This window comes from Chiroxiphia lanceolata, chromosome 23 (genome assembly GCF_009829145.1).
Source record: "Chiroxiphia lanceolata isolate bChiLan1 chromosome 23, bChiLan1.pri, whole genome shotgun sequence".
Classification (NCBI taxonomy): Eukaryota; Metazoa; Chordata; class Aves; order Passeriformes; family Pipridae; genus Chiroxiphia; species Chiroxiphia lanceolata.
The window spans coordinates 6,504,308-6,519,549 of NC_045659.1; the positions used below are offsets into that span (position 1 = coordinate 6,504,308).

Consider the following 15,242-nt stretch of genomic DNA (forward strand, 5'->3'; position numbering starts at 1 on the left):
GAAAGGAAGATCAGGTGTTAGTAAACTTTGTCTTTTGCAGGCATTTATGTCTTCAGCAACAAGCCAATCCCTCTTCCTGGTGACCAGGTATTTTGTAATTACAAAAATTATTGGTATTTTGTAATTACAAAAATGAGGCACAGATCCTTCACCAGGGGAAACCTGTCAATTAAAGGTTCCATTTCTCAATTTATCTTTTCCCCTGACAGAAGCTGGGGATGTATCAATGTGACCAACACATAAAGAAGTACAAAAAATGCCCTTTGCTTTTAGCCCACAAAATCCTCTGTGGATGCAGCTGGGCTGTGGAGATGGATTATCCCTTGAGGTGAACACTTGACATCACCATACTGGGGTGCACCAGGGCTAAGCCTGTGCTCTGGTCTAAACACTGGGAGCGAAAGGGTCATTCCCAACAAGTGCCAGGCGACAGGAATATCTGGTGGGGAGAACAGGCAGGATTCTATCCCCCATCCACTGCAGTCTAAGCAATCCCAGCACATCATTCCCAGAGCATTTGAATAAGAAGTACAGTAACCCCTCCTGTGCTGCAGCTCAGGATTCCCTCCTTCCCACAAGGGGATCGTGGCTTTTCCCCTGGTGCTGCCGACCCATCCCGAGGGAGCGGAACGGCCCCGGAACAGCAGCTCCGTAACCCTGGGACCTCCACCAGCACCAGGAACGTGCCCAGCTCCCCAGGCACTGCCCCTCTGCAGCCCAGCGGGACATCCCTCCTCACATCCCTGCTCTCCCACCCGTGTCACACATCCTGGGCTCTTGGGGAGCTCCGGGTGGAAACATTCCGAGGCACGAACCAGGCCATGGAGCGGATGCTGCAATGCAGCACTTCAGCAGCTCCCACGCTCAGCAAACACCCTCTGCGAGCACAACCTTCTCACTGGGCTCGAGCTAAATTTAAGGCCTGTTTGGTTTCCTTCGAGAGAATTTGGGGGAAAAAAGAATATCTACCTACAAAGGGAACAAGACCAAGGTCTCTTCAGGAGTCAGGGATTAGGGTGAATTTGCTGAATCTCACAGCTCCAGAGAACTGTGACAGAATGCGAGGGAACGGCTGGAGCTGAGTCAGGGCAGGGTCAGGTTGGATCTCAGGGAAAGGTTCTTCCCCCAGAGGGTGGTTGGCACTGACCAGGCTCCCCAGGGCAGTGGGCACAGCTCCAAGGCTGCCAGAGCTCCAGAAGGGTTTGCACAATGCTCAGGGACAGGGTGGGGTTGTTGGGGTGTCTGTGCAGGGCCAGGGGTTGGACTGATGAGCTTTGTGAGTCCCTTCCAACTCAGGTTATCCCGTGACTCTGGAAAACCAAACCATGGCAGGTGTGAACAGCTCCAAACCAACTGGGAGCATCTCTGAGGGTGATGAAGAAACAGATCCTCCCTGCTGAGCCTAGGCTGCTTCCAACTGACACTGCCCTGGCAGGGGAAGGATCCAACCCCAGCAGGAGCCAAGGGATGAGTAAGGACTGGGATGGGATGCAGACAGAGCCGACTGGAGAAATATTGTGCAAACCAACATACTTGAAGGGAGCATCACCACAGGCTGTGCCAGATTTAGACCCAATAGAGGAGCTCAAAATCCCTCCTTATCAAAACCGGTTCTACTTCTGCAGGGCCCAGCCCATCATTCAGTGCTGACATGTGACAGGACAGGAACCAAGGCACTGACTGCTGAGACTTTCACTGGGAGCAACACACCTGGAGCACAGAGGCTCCTAACTCCCACTTTCCCAAGCAGCTTGGAACACAAATGATTTTGGAAAATAATCTTGTGATCTGCCCATGACTCAGAACCTCACCTGAAAGACTGGACAGTGATGCTTCCTTCCCCTCACTGCTCTCCCAGGGCCTGGGGGAAAGGACTGCTGGGCACCACAGAAGGTGGCACTCCTACCCCAGAGGGGCTCCAGCACTGTTTGGAGAGCTCAGTGTCAGCACAACACAAAATGGAATTAAACAACAAACACACCAAACCCCAGGACACTGTGCCCAGAGATCACCTCAATCCCCACCATGAATCACCAAGCACACAGGAGGATTTGAAGGTGCCTCGTCCCTCACACTGCTCTTGCAAACACTTGTTCAAATCTTCGCCTCCCTCTCTATTCCTGCTCAGTGTCACTGCTCAGATCCACCCAGCACAATGAGGGAAATGACCAACCACCTCCTCACCAACAGCAACCAAGGCAGCAGCACCACCAGCCCCTGCTCCATCCATCCCACCTCACCCAGACACCCTCCCCGAGGACAATCTCTGGGCACAGACCTTCCTCTCCCAAATATCAGCTGCATGCTCTGTCCCACCAGCCTGAGAGGCACCTGCCAGCAGGGACAGCACTGGCTTCACCTCAAAAACTCAGGGAAACCACATTCCAAAACCTCAGGTAAACCACAACAAAGGCTTTGTTAGGTCAGAGCTTGGCGTGTGCTGAAGGTGGATCTTTACAGGATGGGATCCTGCTCTGTACCATCAAACCAGGTCACAGTTCTGCATCACTTTCCTCCTGTGCAGCTCATGGCAATTTATTCTCCCTCCCAGCGAGGCTGGACGGCTGCAGAACGAGCAGGGACTTGCTGAGCCCACAGAAAGACAAGGTACTGCAGGAGGTAAAACATCTCCGTGTTTGTCAGTCCCCCTCTGGGCACAGAGCAAACACACTCCTCTCCTGCCTAAGCACTCTGAGCCAGCTGCCTCAGCAGAAGCTTTATTAAAAAAATGTTACACCTATTGCAGCTTTTGTCCTCATCCCTTTTATTCTCTGGTTCCGCTTCTCACTCACCAATTCCCACCTGAAAGACAAGCAAAGTTTCAAATATTCATGACTGCAAAACTCATGTTTTACAGCACATTTTTGAGAATTTAGGCTTTGTCAGCTTCCTAAAGCTGATAATAAAATTCTTAACATAACTCCAGTTTGGTTCAATGTCAGCACGTCACTCATTCCAGTGTCATTTGCATGGTGTCATTTGCTCCTTCGGTCCTGCTAAATATTTCTGGGTATTGGACACTGACCTACCAAAACTAGAATTCACTTAAACAAATCAATGAATATATTGGGTTCTTTTTGTTCTTCTGAACTTAGATTGTGATCCCAAAGCATCGCCAGCAGGTACCACACAGAGACTTCAGCCACAGTGTTCTCTGTGCTCCCAGAAAATTCCTTGTGCTGGTTATGCTCTAATTCACCTCAGGGTCTCCCCAACACCTTTCAGCAGGTCAGCACTGCCTCTGGCTCCAGGACTGAGCCACATTAATGCTACAGAAGGAGGGGATCTTAAAATGCTGTGCATGCACAGAGCTCAGTTCACAGGACCCCAGAAACGTCTCCACAAAACCCATCCCGGGATTACGTCACTTGGAATACAGGTCAGGAGCTGAATCACCCAGAAAACAACAATCCTGCTGTGGGAAACGGAGCCATGCCCCTGTTAGCAACACTCAAATTGGATCTGCTGCACTCCAGGGAGTTAGGAAAGAGTTATTAAATCAAGAGGGAAAGCAAGTGGTGACTTCTGAGCTGCAGGGCCCTCATTAGCACAGCTCAGGCAGAGTCACCCCATCCTGTGTGATGGTGGGCAGTGACCAGGACAAGGACAGAGCTCCCAGAGACTGTCAAACACTGGGTTAGAACAGTGCAGTTCAGCTCAGGATGTGTCTTCTAATGCTAAATAAAACACGTAGCCCTTAAAGGCAGGGGAAGAGAGGGCAGGGCAAAGCTTCAGCTATGGCTGACTTGTACCTATGAAAACGGAGAGGGCTGGGGATAAAGGGAATGTTCCCTCTCCCACTAATGAGCTCACTGCTGGCATGGCTCCTGCCCTGCAAGGCTGCTCCCACAGCATGAACACAAACCCAGCTCCATAGTTACCATGGTGTGAATTCCCAACTCCTGCTGCAGCTCTTACAGGAGTTACTGTCTGTTCCTGTCTCCAAACCAGCCAGGTTCTGGCTCTCTGATGCTTTCCAAGCCCCAGCAGTAAAGATCCCTACTGGTTCCAATTAACAAGGAAAAGAGCCTTCCCACAGCCCTGATTCCATAAGAACAAGCTCATATTATTCACTAACTGGTAGTAAAACACTTTGTGTCATGGGAGGGAATGCACATTGCTGCTACCAACCGAATTGCATGGAAAAAGTGCATGAAATAGCTCCCTGCCCTTTGCCAGCCCTTTTCCAAAAGGCATTGGATGAACCAGGAGTCTGAAGTAACAACAGAATCTCCCTTCCTGCCCCAAATGTCCCATCACTTCTCCCTCAGCCTGCACACAAAAGCTGGGAGACATCGGATGAACAACTCGGGCACAAGAACTGCTGCAAACCCTCTGCAAGGAGCAGAACCACCAAACAGACCAAGCTGACGCAGCCAGACAGTGATGCTACTTCCATCCCTGATTTCCTGATGCCTTTAACTCCCGGGTAAGCCCATGGCTGCTCCATCCTGCTTTGCTAAACACCCCTCAGCGTGGCTGTCAATGGAACGAGCTTGGCTGGTGACCTGTGACAGCGTCCAAGTCTCTGTGACAGCATCCAAGTGCTCTGTTTGCTCCTTGGCACCTCCAGGTACCTCCCCTGCACAGCCTGGACTGGGCACAGCCCAGGGGGAGGGGAGGAAAAAGCACGTGAAACCCAAGCTCATCCCAGGAAGAGTTTTCTTGGAATGGAGAGCTCTTCTCCTCTGTCTCCCTAAAGGGGTGATTGGGAAGGGAAAGTGACTGAGAAGGGATCCAGAAATCTCACCACAACAGAGAGAAAAGTAAGCTGGGATGAAAAATAATATCCAGTTAATTCCTGTAAATTCTGTGAAATCAAGGGAAAAGGCAGAAGAAGGATTTACACTGTGAACTGTGCTGGAATCATAGAAAGGTACCAAGTTAGAGAAATACAGAGATTTAACACACCTGTTAATTAATCACTGACACCGATGTATAAATAAAACTTATCTTCCTGGAAAAAGAATTATTTGAAGACTTCAAGAGATTGAAAACTCATCTTCAGCAGTTCCAGGCATCTGCAGTGCTCCCACACTGAACCACGATGCTTCCCACGTCAAACCACAACATTTCTCCTCATTCCCCTCAGCTTCCCTTTCCCCCTCGACTTTTGTTATCCACTCTCAGCCCTCTGTGGTTCCAACCACCCTGAGATGAGATTCCCACAGGAGGAAGAGCTCCGGAGCAGAGTGTTTCTTACCATCGTGGCCAGAGTTGAGCAGGTGCTCTCCCAGGTCACAGCCAAACACCCTTTCCTTGAGGATCCCCCTCTGTTTCAGTTTCTGTTTCGTTGGGCGCGACTTCATGAATGTCCGGAGGAAGGTGATGAGCTTCCCGTGCTTTTTGGACACTGCACAACAAAACAAAACAACCACTTCAGTTCAGATCTGGCTGCCTTGGGCAGAACTTGTTCTACAGAGCACGTAAGAACTGTAGTAACACTGATAACAATTATTTACAGGAACAGCTTTTCTGAGGTTCAATACTAAACAGAGACCTGGCTTTTGTTGTAATCCTTGGCTAGTGCAGAATTAACAGGAGCTGTAAGGGAGGAATTTAACACAAAGACACGTTTATCTGCAGAGCAGCTTCAGATGGGAGCTGTTTCGGACAGTGGGCAGCACCTGGGAGCTGGAATTCTCATCTCTGGAAAAGGAACAAGGCTAAACTAGAAAAGCTGGTCATCTCCAATGCAAACACAGTCTGTAATCTACACTCAGGAATAAATGCTTTGTTACCGGCTCTCATTCTAATAGTGAAAGGCATCTCTGGAACAAATGGATGACTAACAGTCTCTGAGGGTGTTTGTAGCTCTCTCATTGCTGTACCTGCCCTGCCAGCACACCTCTGCTTTCACTGAACCTCCCGCAGCTGGGCCATCCCAGGCTGTTTAACCCCCTCGATCTGCTCAAGCCATCACAAAATAAAAACACAGAACCACAGAGTCACTAAGATTGGAAAAGACCTCCAAGATCACTGAGTCCAACCTTTGCCCAAACACCACCTTGTCCCTCAGCCCAGAGCACTGAGTGCAATGTCCAGTCATTCCCTGGGCACCTCCAGGGATGGGACCCCACCACCTCTCTGGGCAGCCCATTACTGCCTTTGTTTTATTTAACAGATGACTAAAGTAGCTGATGGAAGAGATGAAGTTTATCCCCTTCCAGAACAAACACAAGAACCTACTAAGAGAGGAGGATGTGGCCCAGGACCCTCCCTCCAAACCTCCTGCTGGGAAGACAGGTCCCTCTGCCAAAACCATCCAGCCCCGCTCCGGAGAGCTTAATTCCCAGTGGAAGGACAAGGAGAGTCAGGCAGGGCAGAAGTGGGTGACAGCCAACCTTGGGAGCAGAGGCTGGGCCCAGGTCGAATGGGAGCAGAACAATGCCCTGGAATGTCAACCCCTCTTCCTGAGGCCCTGGGTGAAAGCGAGAGGCCTCGCAGACAAAAGTGCCATTGTGTACATGATTTAAAAGCAGTTTAACTTCAACAGAAGAGCTCTATTGAAGAGAACAAATCGCTGGGCATAAAAGGCTGAGCTTTGTGAGGGAGCCTTTACAGCCCAGGAAGTTGTGAAGGCTCCTGCAGCACCAGCAATGGCTCTGCCCTGCTCCTCCCTCCCATCCCAGGGAGGAAAGACAACCAGCCACATATCCCATCTGCACTAAACCCACAAACACTGTCATCAAAAATCAGCAGAGTAATGCTGTGTCAAAGCAGGGACGACCCCTGGGGACAAAGGCCCATCCCTTCAGGGTAACCGCTGCTCACAGGGAGAAATCCAGGGAGCAGCTCTGGAACTGGGACTCAGTACAACAGAGAAACAGAGATGGCTGGAGAAACACCTCACACAGGGGGTTCTTCAACCAGGCAACAGGAAAAACCTTGTCCCAAGAACATAGTTATACCACTTCATGATGGTTTAAACCCTTTACACAGCTGAGTATTTTCCCTTCTATTTTACCAGGTATCGATAAAGTCTCTCAATTTATATATATTTATATATATAATAAACATGATTCCACTCACGTATGTGAGTAGAGCAAACTTCTCCCTCTGCACAAAGTCCCCTTTAGCAATGTGACGCCACCCTGATCCTCAGCACCATCCCAACACCTGAAACCCTAAAATCTCTACCCAACCCCACTGTGCATCCTCAGCAATCAAACCCAGATCATTTAACAAACACAGAGCACTGAGCATGACAAACTGTGGCTGTGGAGGCTTTAATTAAAGGAGTGTTTGCAGTTTGATGGGGTTTTTTTAATTACACACAATAAAGGAACAGATTGTGCTGACATGCCAAACAAAGTTAGGATGGGATTTGGTTGTATCCATCATCACAGGAAAGTGAGGGCTCATTTATCATCTCCTATCAGCCCAGCTCAAGGATAAATGGAGACAGTCTCATCCTGACTTGTGTGGAATTCCAAAAGTTAGCACCCTCAGGCTGCTGGACAACACTGCTGGAGGTGAGAGACCTGAGATAGACGCTTTTACAACAGGCAAACAGACAAATAAAGCATTTACTGACACCAATAAAGCAAATATTAACATCTGCATGTTCATTTGAATCACTTGACACACTCCACATACATTTCTTCATGAAGTGCCTTGCTTGACTTAATGAAAAATGAGCCCATCAGAGAATGGATTTTAAATGGAGAAAAATGCATCTAATTCCAGTCCTGCAGAAAGTCTACTATTAATGCTGGTGACCAGATCACCAAGCAACTTTTGGGTGTCACCTCAGGCCCTAAAACCAGGAAAAGGTGCAATGGATGCACTTGCATGATCCAGAGATGTACGACTTGACTTGGAACTGATGCTTGACTTCACTGACCAGAAAAGTGACCTGAGTTTTTAAAACACAAATCTGCTCTGCCTTTAAGCCACTCAATGCAGGTTAAAATAATTGTCTTGTTTTCTGCACTATTAATCACACTCCTACAAACTCCCTCCCCTAGTGAAGTGGTGCAGCAGCCCAAGACTGTCAGGGCAGGTTTGGTCCCCAGAAATTCCCTTCTCCACAGCCCCTTGGAAGGTCTGAATGGCTCCTTGGTCACACATTCCCTCACCCCCAAGTCACTGCCTGCTCTGGAGGAGACTCTCAGCCTACCCCAGGCTCAGAATGTTAGACCCACACAGGAATGATTCACTGAGAGCCGTGAGGCTGCTCCTGGGTGGGGAAGAACAAGAGAACAGCAAGAAAATCCGAGCAGTCCTGTCTGTGCTGACAGGTGATTAAAAGAACAAAGAGTAGGTAGGTGTGTGAGAAGGATCAACTCTGCTCATGAGCTCTGGCAGCTGCCCTCCTGCAGGGAAAGGTGAGATCCTCTCTCTCCATGCTGCTTTCCAGCCCCCTGGCATCACTGCCCCTCCAACCATGATGGATCCTGAGAGAGTAATTCATGAATTCATTAATTCATTTTTGTTTAGATGGAGCTGATGAACAGATGAAGCTGCTTTAGAAGAGCAGTCCCAGCTTCTAGATAAGCACCAACGCCAAGGGCTACCAGGACTCCTGCAGAATCCATGTTTTCTGCTCCAAAACATTGGTCCCCAACGTTTGCTGCCCCACAAGTGCCAGCAGTGCTCTCCTGCTGCACCACAAACACTTGTCCTGCACCCAGAACTGGTGACTGCAGGGAAATTAGGGAATCAAGGCACCAGCTTTGGACCAGGAACAAATCTACCAGTGTTACAAACTAAGCAGATGTGGATAAAACAATCAGCCCTTTCCTACCTTTATTGTCCCAGTAGTAAAGCAGGGATGTGATCCATCTACTCCACTCCCAACTTGGGTCTCCACACGAGGTGTTCAGGCTGACAAGTGTGACAGAAACTCAGAAACCAGCACTACCAAGAGATAATTTTTAATGGTTGCTCTCCCCAGAGATGCTGCTGAGTTACCAACTGACAGCCAAGCCAAACTATACCAATATCCCATTTATTCCTATTACTTTCCACCTCAGATTTAACCACTATAAAACACATTGTTTACCAAGAAATGGAGACTTGCCTAGAAGGAGCAGGGGCTGCTTTTCCTCAGAAAGGTAGGTCTGTCTCAATATCCTGGCCTGAACAAGCAAAGACAAATTCTCCATCTAGTATAACCTGGCTGCTAAAAAACCCCAACCAAAACCCAAATGGAAAACTCCACCTGAGGCTGGGGATTTTGCTGGAGCTTTGCTGGCACAAATGTGTCAATTAGGAGCAAGAAAAATATCTCCCCCCTCAGCTGACATAACTGTGCTGGCCAAAGCCTTCCCATGGCGGGAAGGCAGGGAAGGAGAAGGGAAACTCGTGCCAGGTAGTTTGTTGTGGTTTGGGAAGGTGCCGCGGTGCCTCCCTGAGGGACATTTATCGACCCAGCCGTGCTGTTGATGCTTCACCACCAGCTTTGGCAGTGTAAGCGAGGCCCAAAATTCTCCTGACATGGATAAAAACTATTAAATAACAATTACCTCATTAAAAGCAGGGCTCCCTCACCCTCAGGCCCTGCAGCATTTGCTCTGTTTATGGCACAGACCTGTCAGCCACCAGCTCCTCAGGCAGTTCCATGCTCTGGTTCAGCACAACATGCCCTCCTGAGTTATTCAGGAACCCACAGGGATCCTCCTGCTGAGGACTGCAGTGCCTCCCTGCAAGCTCAGAGCCCAGGGTGGCACTGCTGTGTGTCCCCACATCTGTCCCTGAGGCTGCTCTGGGAGCTGAGCCACTGCCGTGACCCGGATTAGGAATAATCTGTGGCCCCTGATGCTCTTAGGGCAGAGCTGGAGCAGCCCAGGTGAGGGGGTGGAGGAGACAGGCCAGGAACAGACCTGCTCCCCGAGCTCCTGGTGCCTCCTGTGCCCCTGTGGATTCCTCAGGGGAGCAGTTCCTTGGGATTTACAGCCCTAAGAGCAGAGCACAGCCCAACAACCCATCGTGCCTCAGCCCAAACTGCAGCACTACCATGTCTGGCCATAAAACCCTTCCAGAGACGACTTCTAGAACGTAATATTGAATTACAATTACAATATTTAATTACCATTGCCCAAAGTGTTGGCAACAGAAGGAAAGGTAGGATGGAAAAGAGCAGTGGCTGCCAACTGCTTGGTTTTTGATCATGGAGACCAAACAAGGAGAAACCTTTCAATAAACTCAGCCTTACTGTGCCCCCAAATTTGTTTTGTAGAGGTGTTTTCTTTCCATTTTCAGCAAGAAAAACCCCAAGAGGCAAAGGCTCCAAGAACGAAACACAATCCAGTCAATCCTGCAGGATGGGACAGCATCTCCCACCTGACTCACCCTGCTCTTCCCAAAGACCAGGGGACATCCAGATTTTGAACAGGATCACAGAATCCCAGAATGGTTTGGGTTGGAAGGGACCTTAAAACTCATCTTAACGCCATGGGCAGGGACACCTTCCACTAGACCAGGTTGCTCTAAGCCCCACCCAGGATGATGGCAGCTTCCTCCAGGACATCCTGGCAAGCCCTCTGCCTGCTTCCCAAACCCTCTGCCTGTCCCCTCCAGCCTTTTCAGCCTTTTTTAAGGGAAAACAAACCCCTGCTCCACAAACCAAGAGCACCTGCCAGCACTGATATTTTGGGTTTGCACTCCTGCCTCGACAAAATCCCCTTCCCAGGGTCACAGCATCACATTTTCTGATGCAGGGCTGGTAAACTTTGACTCTATGAGAACAATCTTGGAGGCTGTTTGCTGACCCACATTCCCAGCACATGGCAGGCTGTTGTTCCTGTGGTTCCCAGTGATTTCACAGGTCACAGCACCCAGCTGGCCCCTGCTGAGCTCAGAGGCAGCACCACGTGTGGCTACAGAGCTCCAGACACACAAACAAACGGCATCAACCAGCCCCAGAATCAAAGATGGAAAAAGGTGTGGGAATGTTGTAAAGAAAGGGATCACAGACCAAAAGTGAAATCCATCCTCTCTGAAGAGAGATTTACAGCAAGTCATGCCAAAATGTTTCCAGGCTCTGAGCCCCTCCAGAGCCATTCTCCTCTAAAATTAAACTGCTGCAGGGAGAGAGGGAGAGAAAGAGCAGCAACAGACTCCTTTGGAGAAAGAGCAGAATCAGGAGACGAGAAGCTGGGCTTGGTTTTGCCACAGATTCTGCACACACTCAAGGGCACATTTAATGGCGTGAGCAGAGCGAGTTCAGCTGGGTCCCCACACAGCATCAGTTATCCTGACCCTCCCCAAAACATCAGTAAATATATTTAATATGCATCCCCTCACTTGGAAAAACACGTTCTGCAGACCCACATCTCACCGAGGAGAAATGATACCAAGCCAAGAACTGAGTCACATCTCCCAGTTCTCTGTCATGTTCCTTAGCAACAAGACATTTTCCTCCTTTCCTCCTGCCACAGCACATTCTATTTTGGAAGCTAATTTATACAGCCCTAAAAACCCCAACCAGAATGTGGAACCACGCACCACCAAGCATCAGCCTGGAGTCCTTGAGCAGGATGCTGGGTTTGAGGAAGGACCAACCAACACATCAATAATCTCACTAATCTCTACACTGGGCACAATGATTTCCAAGACATATTTTAGAATTCCATAGGTATGAGAGTTCAAAAATATCCCTCCATCTCCAATAACCTTCATGAATGTGAACTGACTGATTTGCTGTAAAGAAGAGAAAAATGAAATCAAAATGCTGGTGTGTTTTCTGATGCTGCAGTATTTAGTCTGTGCCAGGCTGCCATCAGTTTAGGCTGGGCTCTGTGTTAGAAGTCATGGAAGATGTTAAACATGACTAATTTCAGCTTCACTTGATAAAAACCATTCAAATGAACCGTGATGATGAGAAGCAGCCAAGAACAAGGACACTCTTCCAGCTACCACGAGAGGCCCATCCATGCACATGGAGAGCAAAGAAGGTCATTGGTAAGTGCTGGTTGTGTTTCTTTGCAAAGCCTGGTGCTAAGGAAGCTGCATTTTGTGTTGCATCTGCCCAGGCTCCTGCAGCCACCCTTGGGGCAGCGTCTGCAGCCATCTCAGCACAACTCCAGCTCCTCCTTGTCCTTTCCAACATCAGCCCTTGGCTCAGATTGGAGCTTTGGCTCCTTTTGGTCAGTGTAGGAACATCTGGCACCAGAGATCCACCAGCCTGGAAACTCCCTCCTTGCTCCTGCATGCCCAGATTATACAACACCTTCAGCTTCTGCTGCACTTGGGTCTAATCACTCCTCCTCCGGAGACAGGAGACTGCAAATTCAGAAGCACATTGACAGCTCTCATTTAGCCAAAATCACCCATCTGCAGTGACATGCATGAGGATGATCCACAGCTTGAACTGCCTGGAGAAGTTTCTTCATGGCAATGAGAAAATACATTTAAGAACCAGGAACTATTTACAACAGCAAAACCTGTTTCCATCTTCTTATGCCAAATTTCTTGAGTGTTTAAAACGGGATAAGAACGATAACCACCAGTTGAGCCAGATGCAAAAGCATATCACCTATGTTTGATATCAAAACATCTGTTTTACTTTCCAGTTTAAAGACATGACTAATCTTTTCACAGACTCTAAGGCCATAAGGGAGCACTAAGATAATACAACCTGACCTCCTGAACAAACAGAGCCCAGGACATCTCTGAATTCATCCCTGAAGGCCAGCACACCTACTCCAAGGGAAGTGCTACGTGGTTAGGAGGTATAGATCAGTTATTTATGTAGCTGAGGGCTGAGACAGGAGGGAGGTTCCAAAGGCACAAGGGCTGACAAGGTCAGTCTATTAATTCTATTAACAAGTTTGAATTGTATTTGGGAAAATCAAGCAGTGCTGACTAACAGAGTGTCAGTGATGGTGCAGCAGGGACAAGCTGGGTCAGGGAACTCCTGAGCCTCAGGGTGCCACTGGGAATAAAAATGGATGGGGCTGCAGTGCAAAGGAAACAGTTATCAGAGGCCAAAACTGGAAAACCAGGGGGACTGGAAACAACCCAACAGAGATGAGGGCAGCCAACACACAAGGGTCAGCAGCTCAGGTGACCCAAAGAGGTCACAGGGCCAGCAGTGGGACTGGGAGACAAGGGGAGCAAAGGAAACAAGCTGGGAGAAAAATATCAAGAGACACTTGAAATATCTTTTTTCTCTTTCATTCTTACCTCATTTTGCTAAATCCCTGTGTTCCAACAGAGTTTAATGCAGTCCTTTTGTTTATCTTGCCTACCTTGGAGATTAAAGATCCTCTTAAAAAAATGATGTTCTGACTCAGGTGCTATCACAGGCAGAACTAAACATGAGATCTACCCATCAGGGAGATGGTGTCAGCCTTCCACCCACGTTCACTTTGAGATACCAGGACTGTTTGACCTCACACCACACCCAGAAATGTGAGACCTGACATCAAAATGTGCCTTTGTGCAACACTAAATTAACACAAAAGAGAATGTGATGCTGTAACTTGGATGTACCTCCGATACTTACACAATCTACATAATTTGAGAAGAAACCCTATTTCAGAACAACCCCAGAGGCTGTTTTGATGTGGCCCATCTGGTTAGTAAATTTCTGGAACCTCAAGCAGTAGCATTAAAGACAACCAGGTAAGAATCAACATCAACAACCAGGTCACTGCACTGGATAATCCTCCAGATACTTGAAAATCAGGGAGACAGAACACTCGAGAGCCAAGATGCCACCTAAGCCATTACGTGACACCACAGCAGGTTCATCTCTGTCAGAAGTTTCTCCAGTTCATCAGTGATGACAATGTTCCACATTCCCTGTTGGTGATGACTGCAGCTGTTGGCTCTCCCTACAGCTGGAATTCCTCAGTGGCTCACCTCAACCTCCCTCTAATACAATCTAAACCAAAATATTATCATCCCATCTCCAGCAATCATGGCCTCAGAGAAGTCAAGAACTGCCTGTCCCCAAAGTCACATTGATCTGAAAGCAAACTGCCTTTGCCCTCCCACCGTGTGCTCCATGAGCTCCTTCCCTGAGGAAAGGGCTTCCCAAGGGCCGAGGGGGAGCTGCAGCACCCACACCATTCCCACTCCTGCTGCTAACTGGAGATCTCCCAAACCCCTGGAAGTGCCTCAGGCTGACCCTGAGTCACAGCGAGTGCTCTGGACACACACAGAGCCCAAAGCCTTCCCAAGACCCTCCACCACTCAAAGCTGAGCCTGGGGTGGGATCAGGAAGCAGGAGAAGCGGAGCGGCGGCGGCGCTCCCCCAGCTCCAGCCTGGGCAGGGGGAGGAGGAGAGGGATGGGAATGGATCCGACAGGAATCAACAAACAGGAATCAACAAACAACACCAGCTGAAACAGGAATCAACAAACAGGAATCAACAAACAACACCAGCTGAAACAACGAGGAGTTTGGCAGATCCCGAACAGGGTGTCTGCTCTTATGCAAGGCCTTGGAAGACACTGGGAAGGAAGCAACATTTGATTCCATTGGGAAGGGGCAGGAGCAATCCATGTTGGAAGCAGAAGGAGCAGTCAAAGCACACAACCTCCCTTTCCTGGGCTGTTGCCTCAGTCCTGGTGCAGACTCTCCTGAGGTATGTGATGCTCCCAGCAGGACAAGGAACATCCCAGCCCTTTCCGCTCTCCCAATCCCTTCCCAAAGCTGCCTCTCTCCCTTTCCACCAGCCCAAGGGCAACTGTTCACAGCCCAGAGCAGTGACTTCCAAACCACGCTGACCTGCCCTTCCCAGATTGGTTCTTTTCCTGTTTACAACACGAACCTGTTCATACTTTAGCTCTTAACCCCTGAGATTATTCTGCCTTTGGAAGCAAAACTGCCACTCACCTGGATGGGCAACACACCACAGCCAGGAGTTTCATTCACATTACAGTCACTTTACACAGCACTGGCAGGAAACAACAGCTAAAAGAGGATGAAAATGGCCTTTTTCCTCCTCACACAGCTAAAGAAGTGTAAAAAACTTCACTGAAAGTGAAAATTGGGCCGAATAGTTTGGGGATTTGAGGTGAATTAAGTCTGCTTTTTAAGACTTAGGAATGCAGATAAAGTATTGTTTTGCCTGCTTTATATTCTTTTCCTTTCTCTTCCAGTGCAGAGCTTTGATTTCAAATGAGCCTCTTTTATCACGCCTGTGTGGTGCCCAGAACAAAGGAGGTCAGGGAAGAGTGGAAAGGGAAGGGAAGGGGAGGCCTCCTGTCTTCTCTGTCACAAATAATCAGATCCTGCAGGGCATTTAGTTCTTAAAATGGACTATGGCTTTTAGGAGGTTTTCTGAA

At 48.8% G+C, this 15,242-nt stretch overlaps 1 protein-coding gene across 1 annotated transcript in view; it reads right to left on the reverse strand.

The window, feature by feature from the left end:
- The window catches only part of ARHGAP32 (Rho GTPase activating protein 32), a 184,284-nt gene that overhangs the window by 28,813 nt on the left and 140,229 nt on the right, over nt 1–15,242 (reverse strand). Inside the window, 1 exon segment of the mRNA XM_032709480.1 lies at nt 5,204–5,353. Within this exon segment, the coding sequence (XP_032565371.1) occupies nt 5,204–5,353 (150 nt within the window).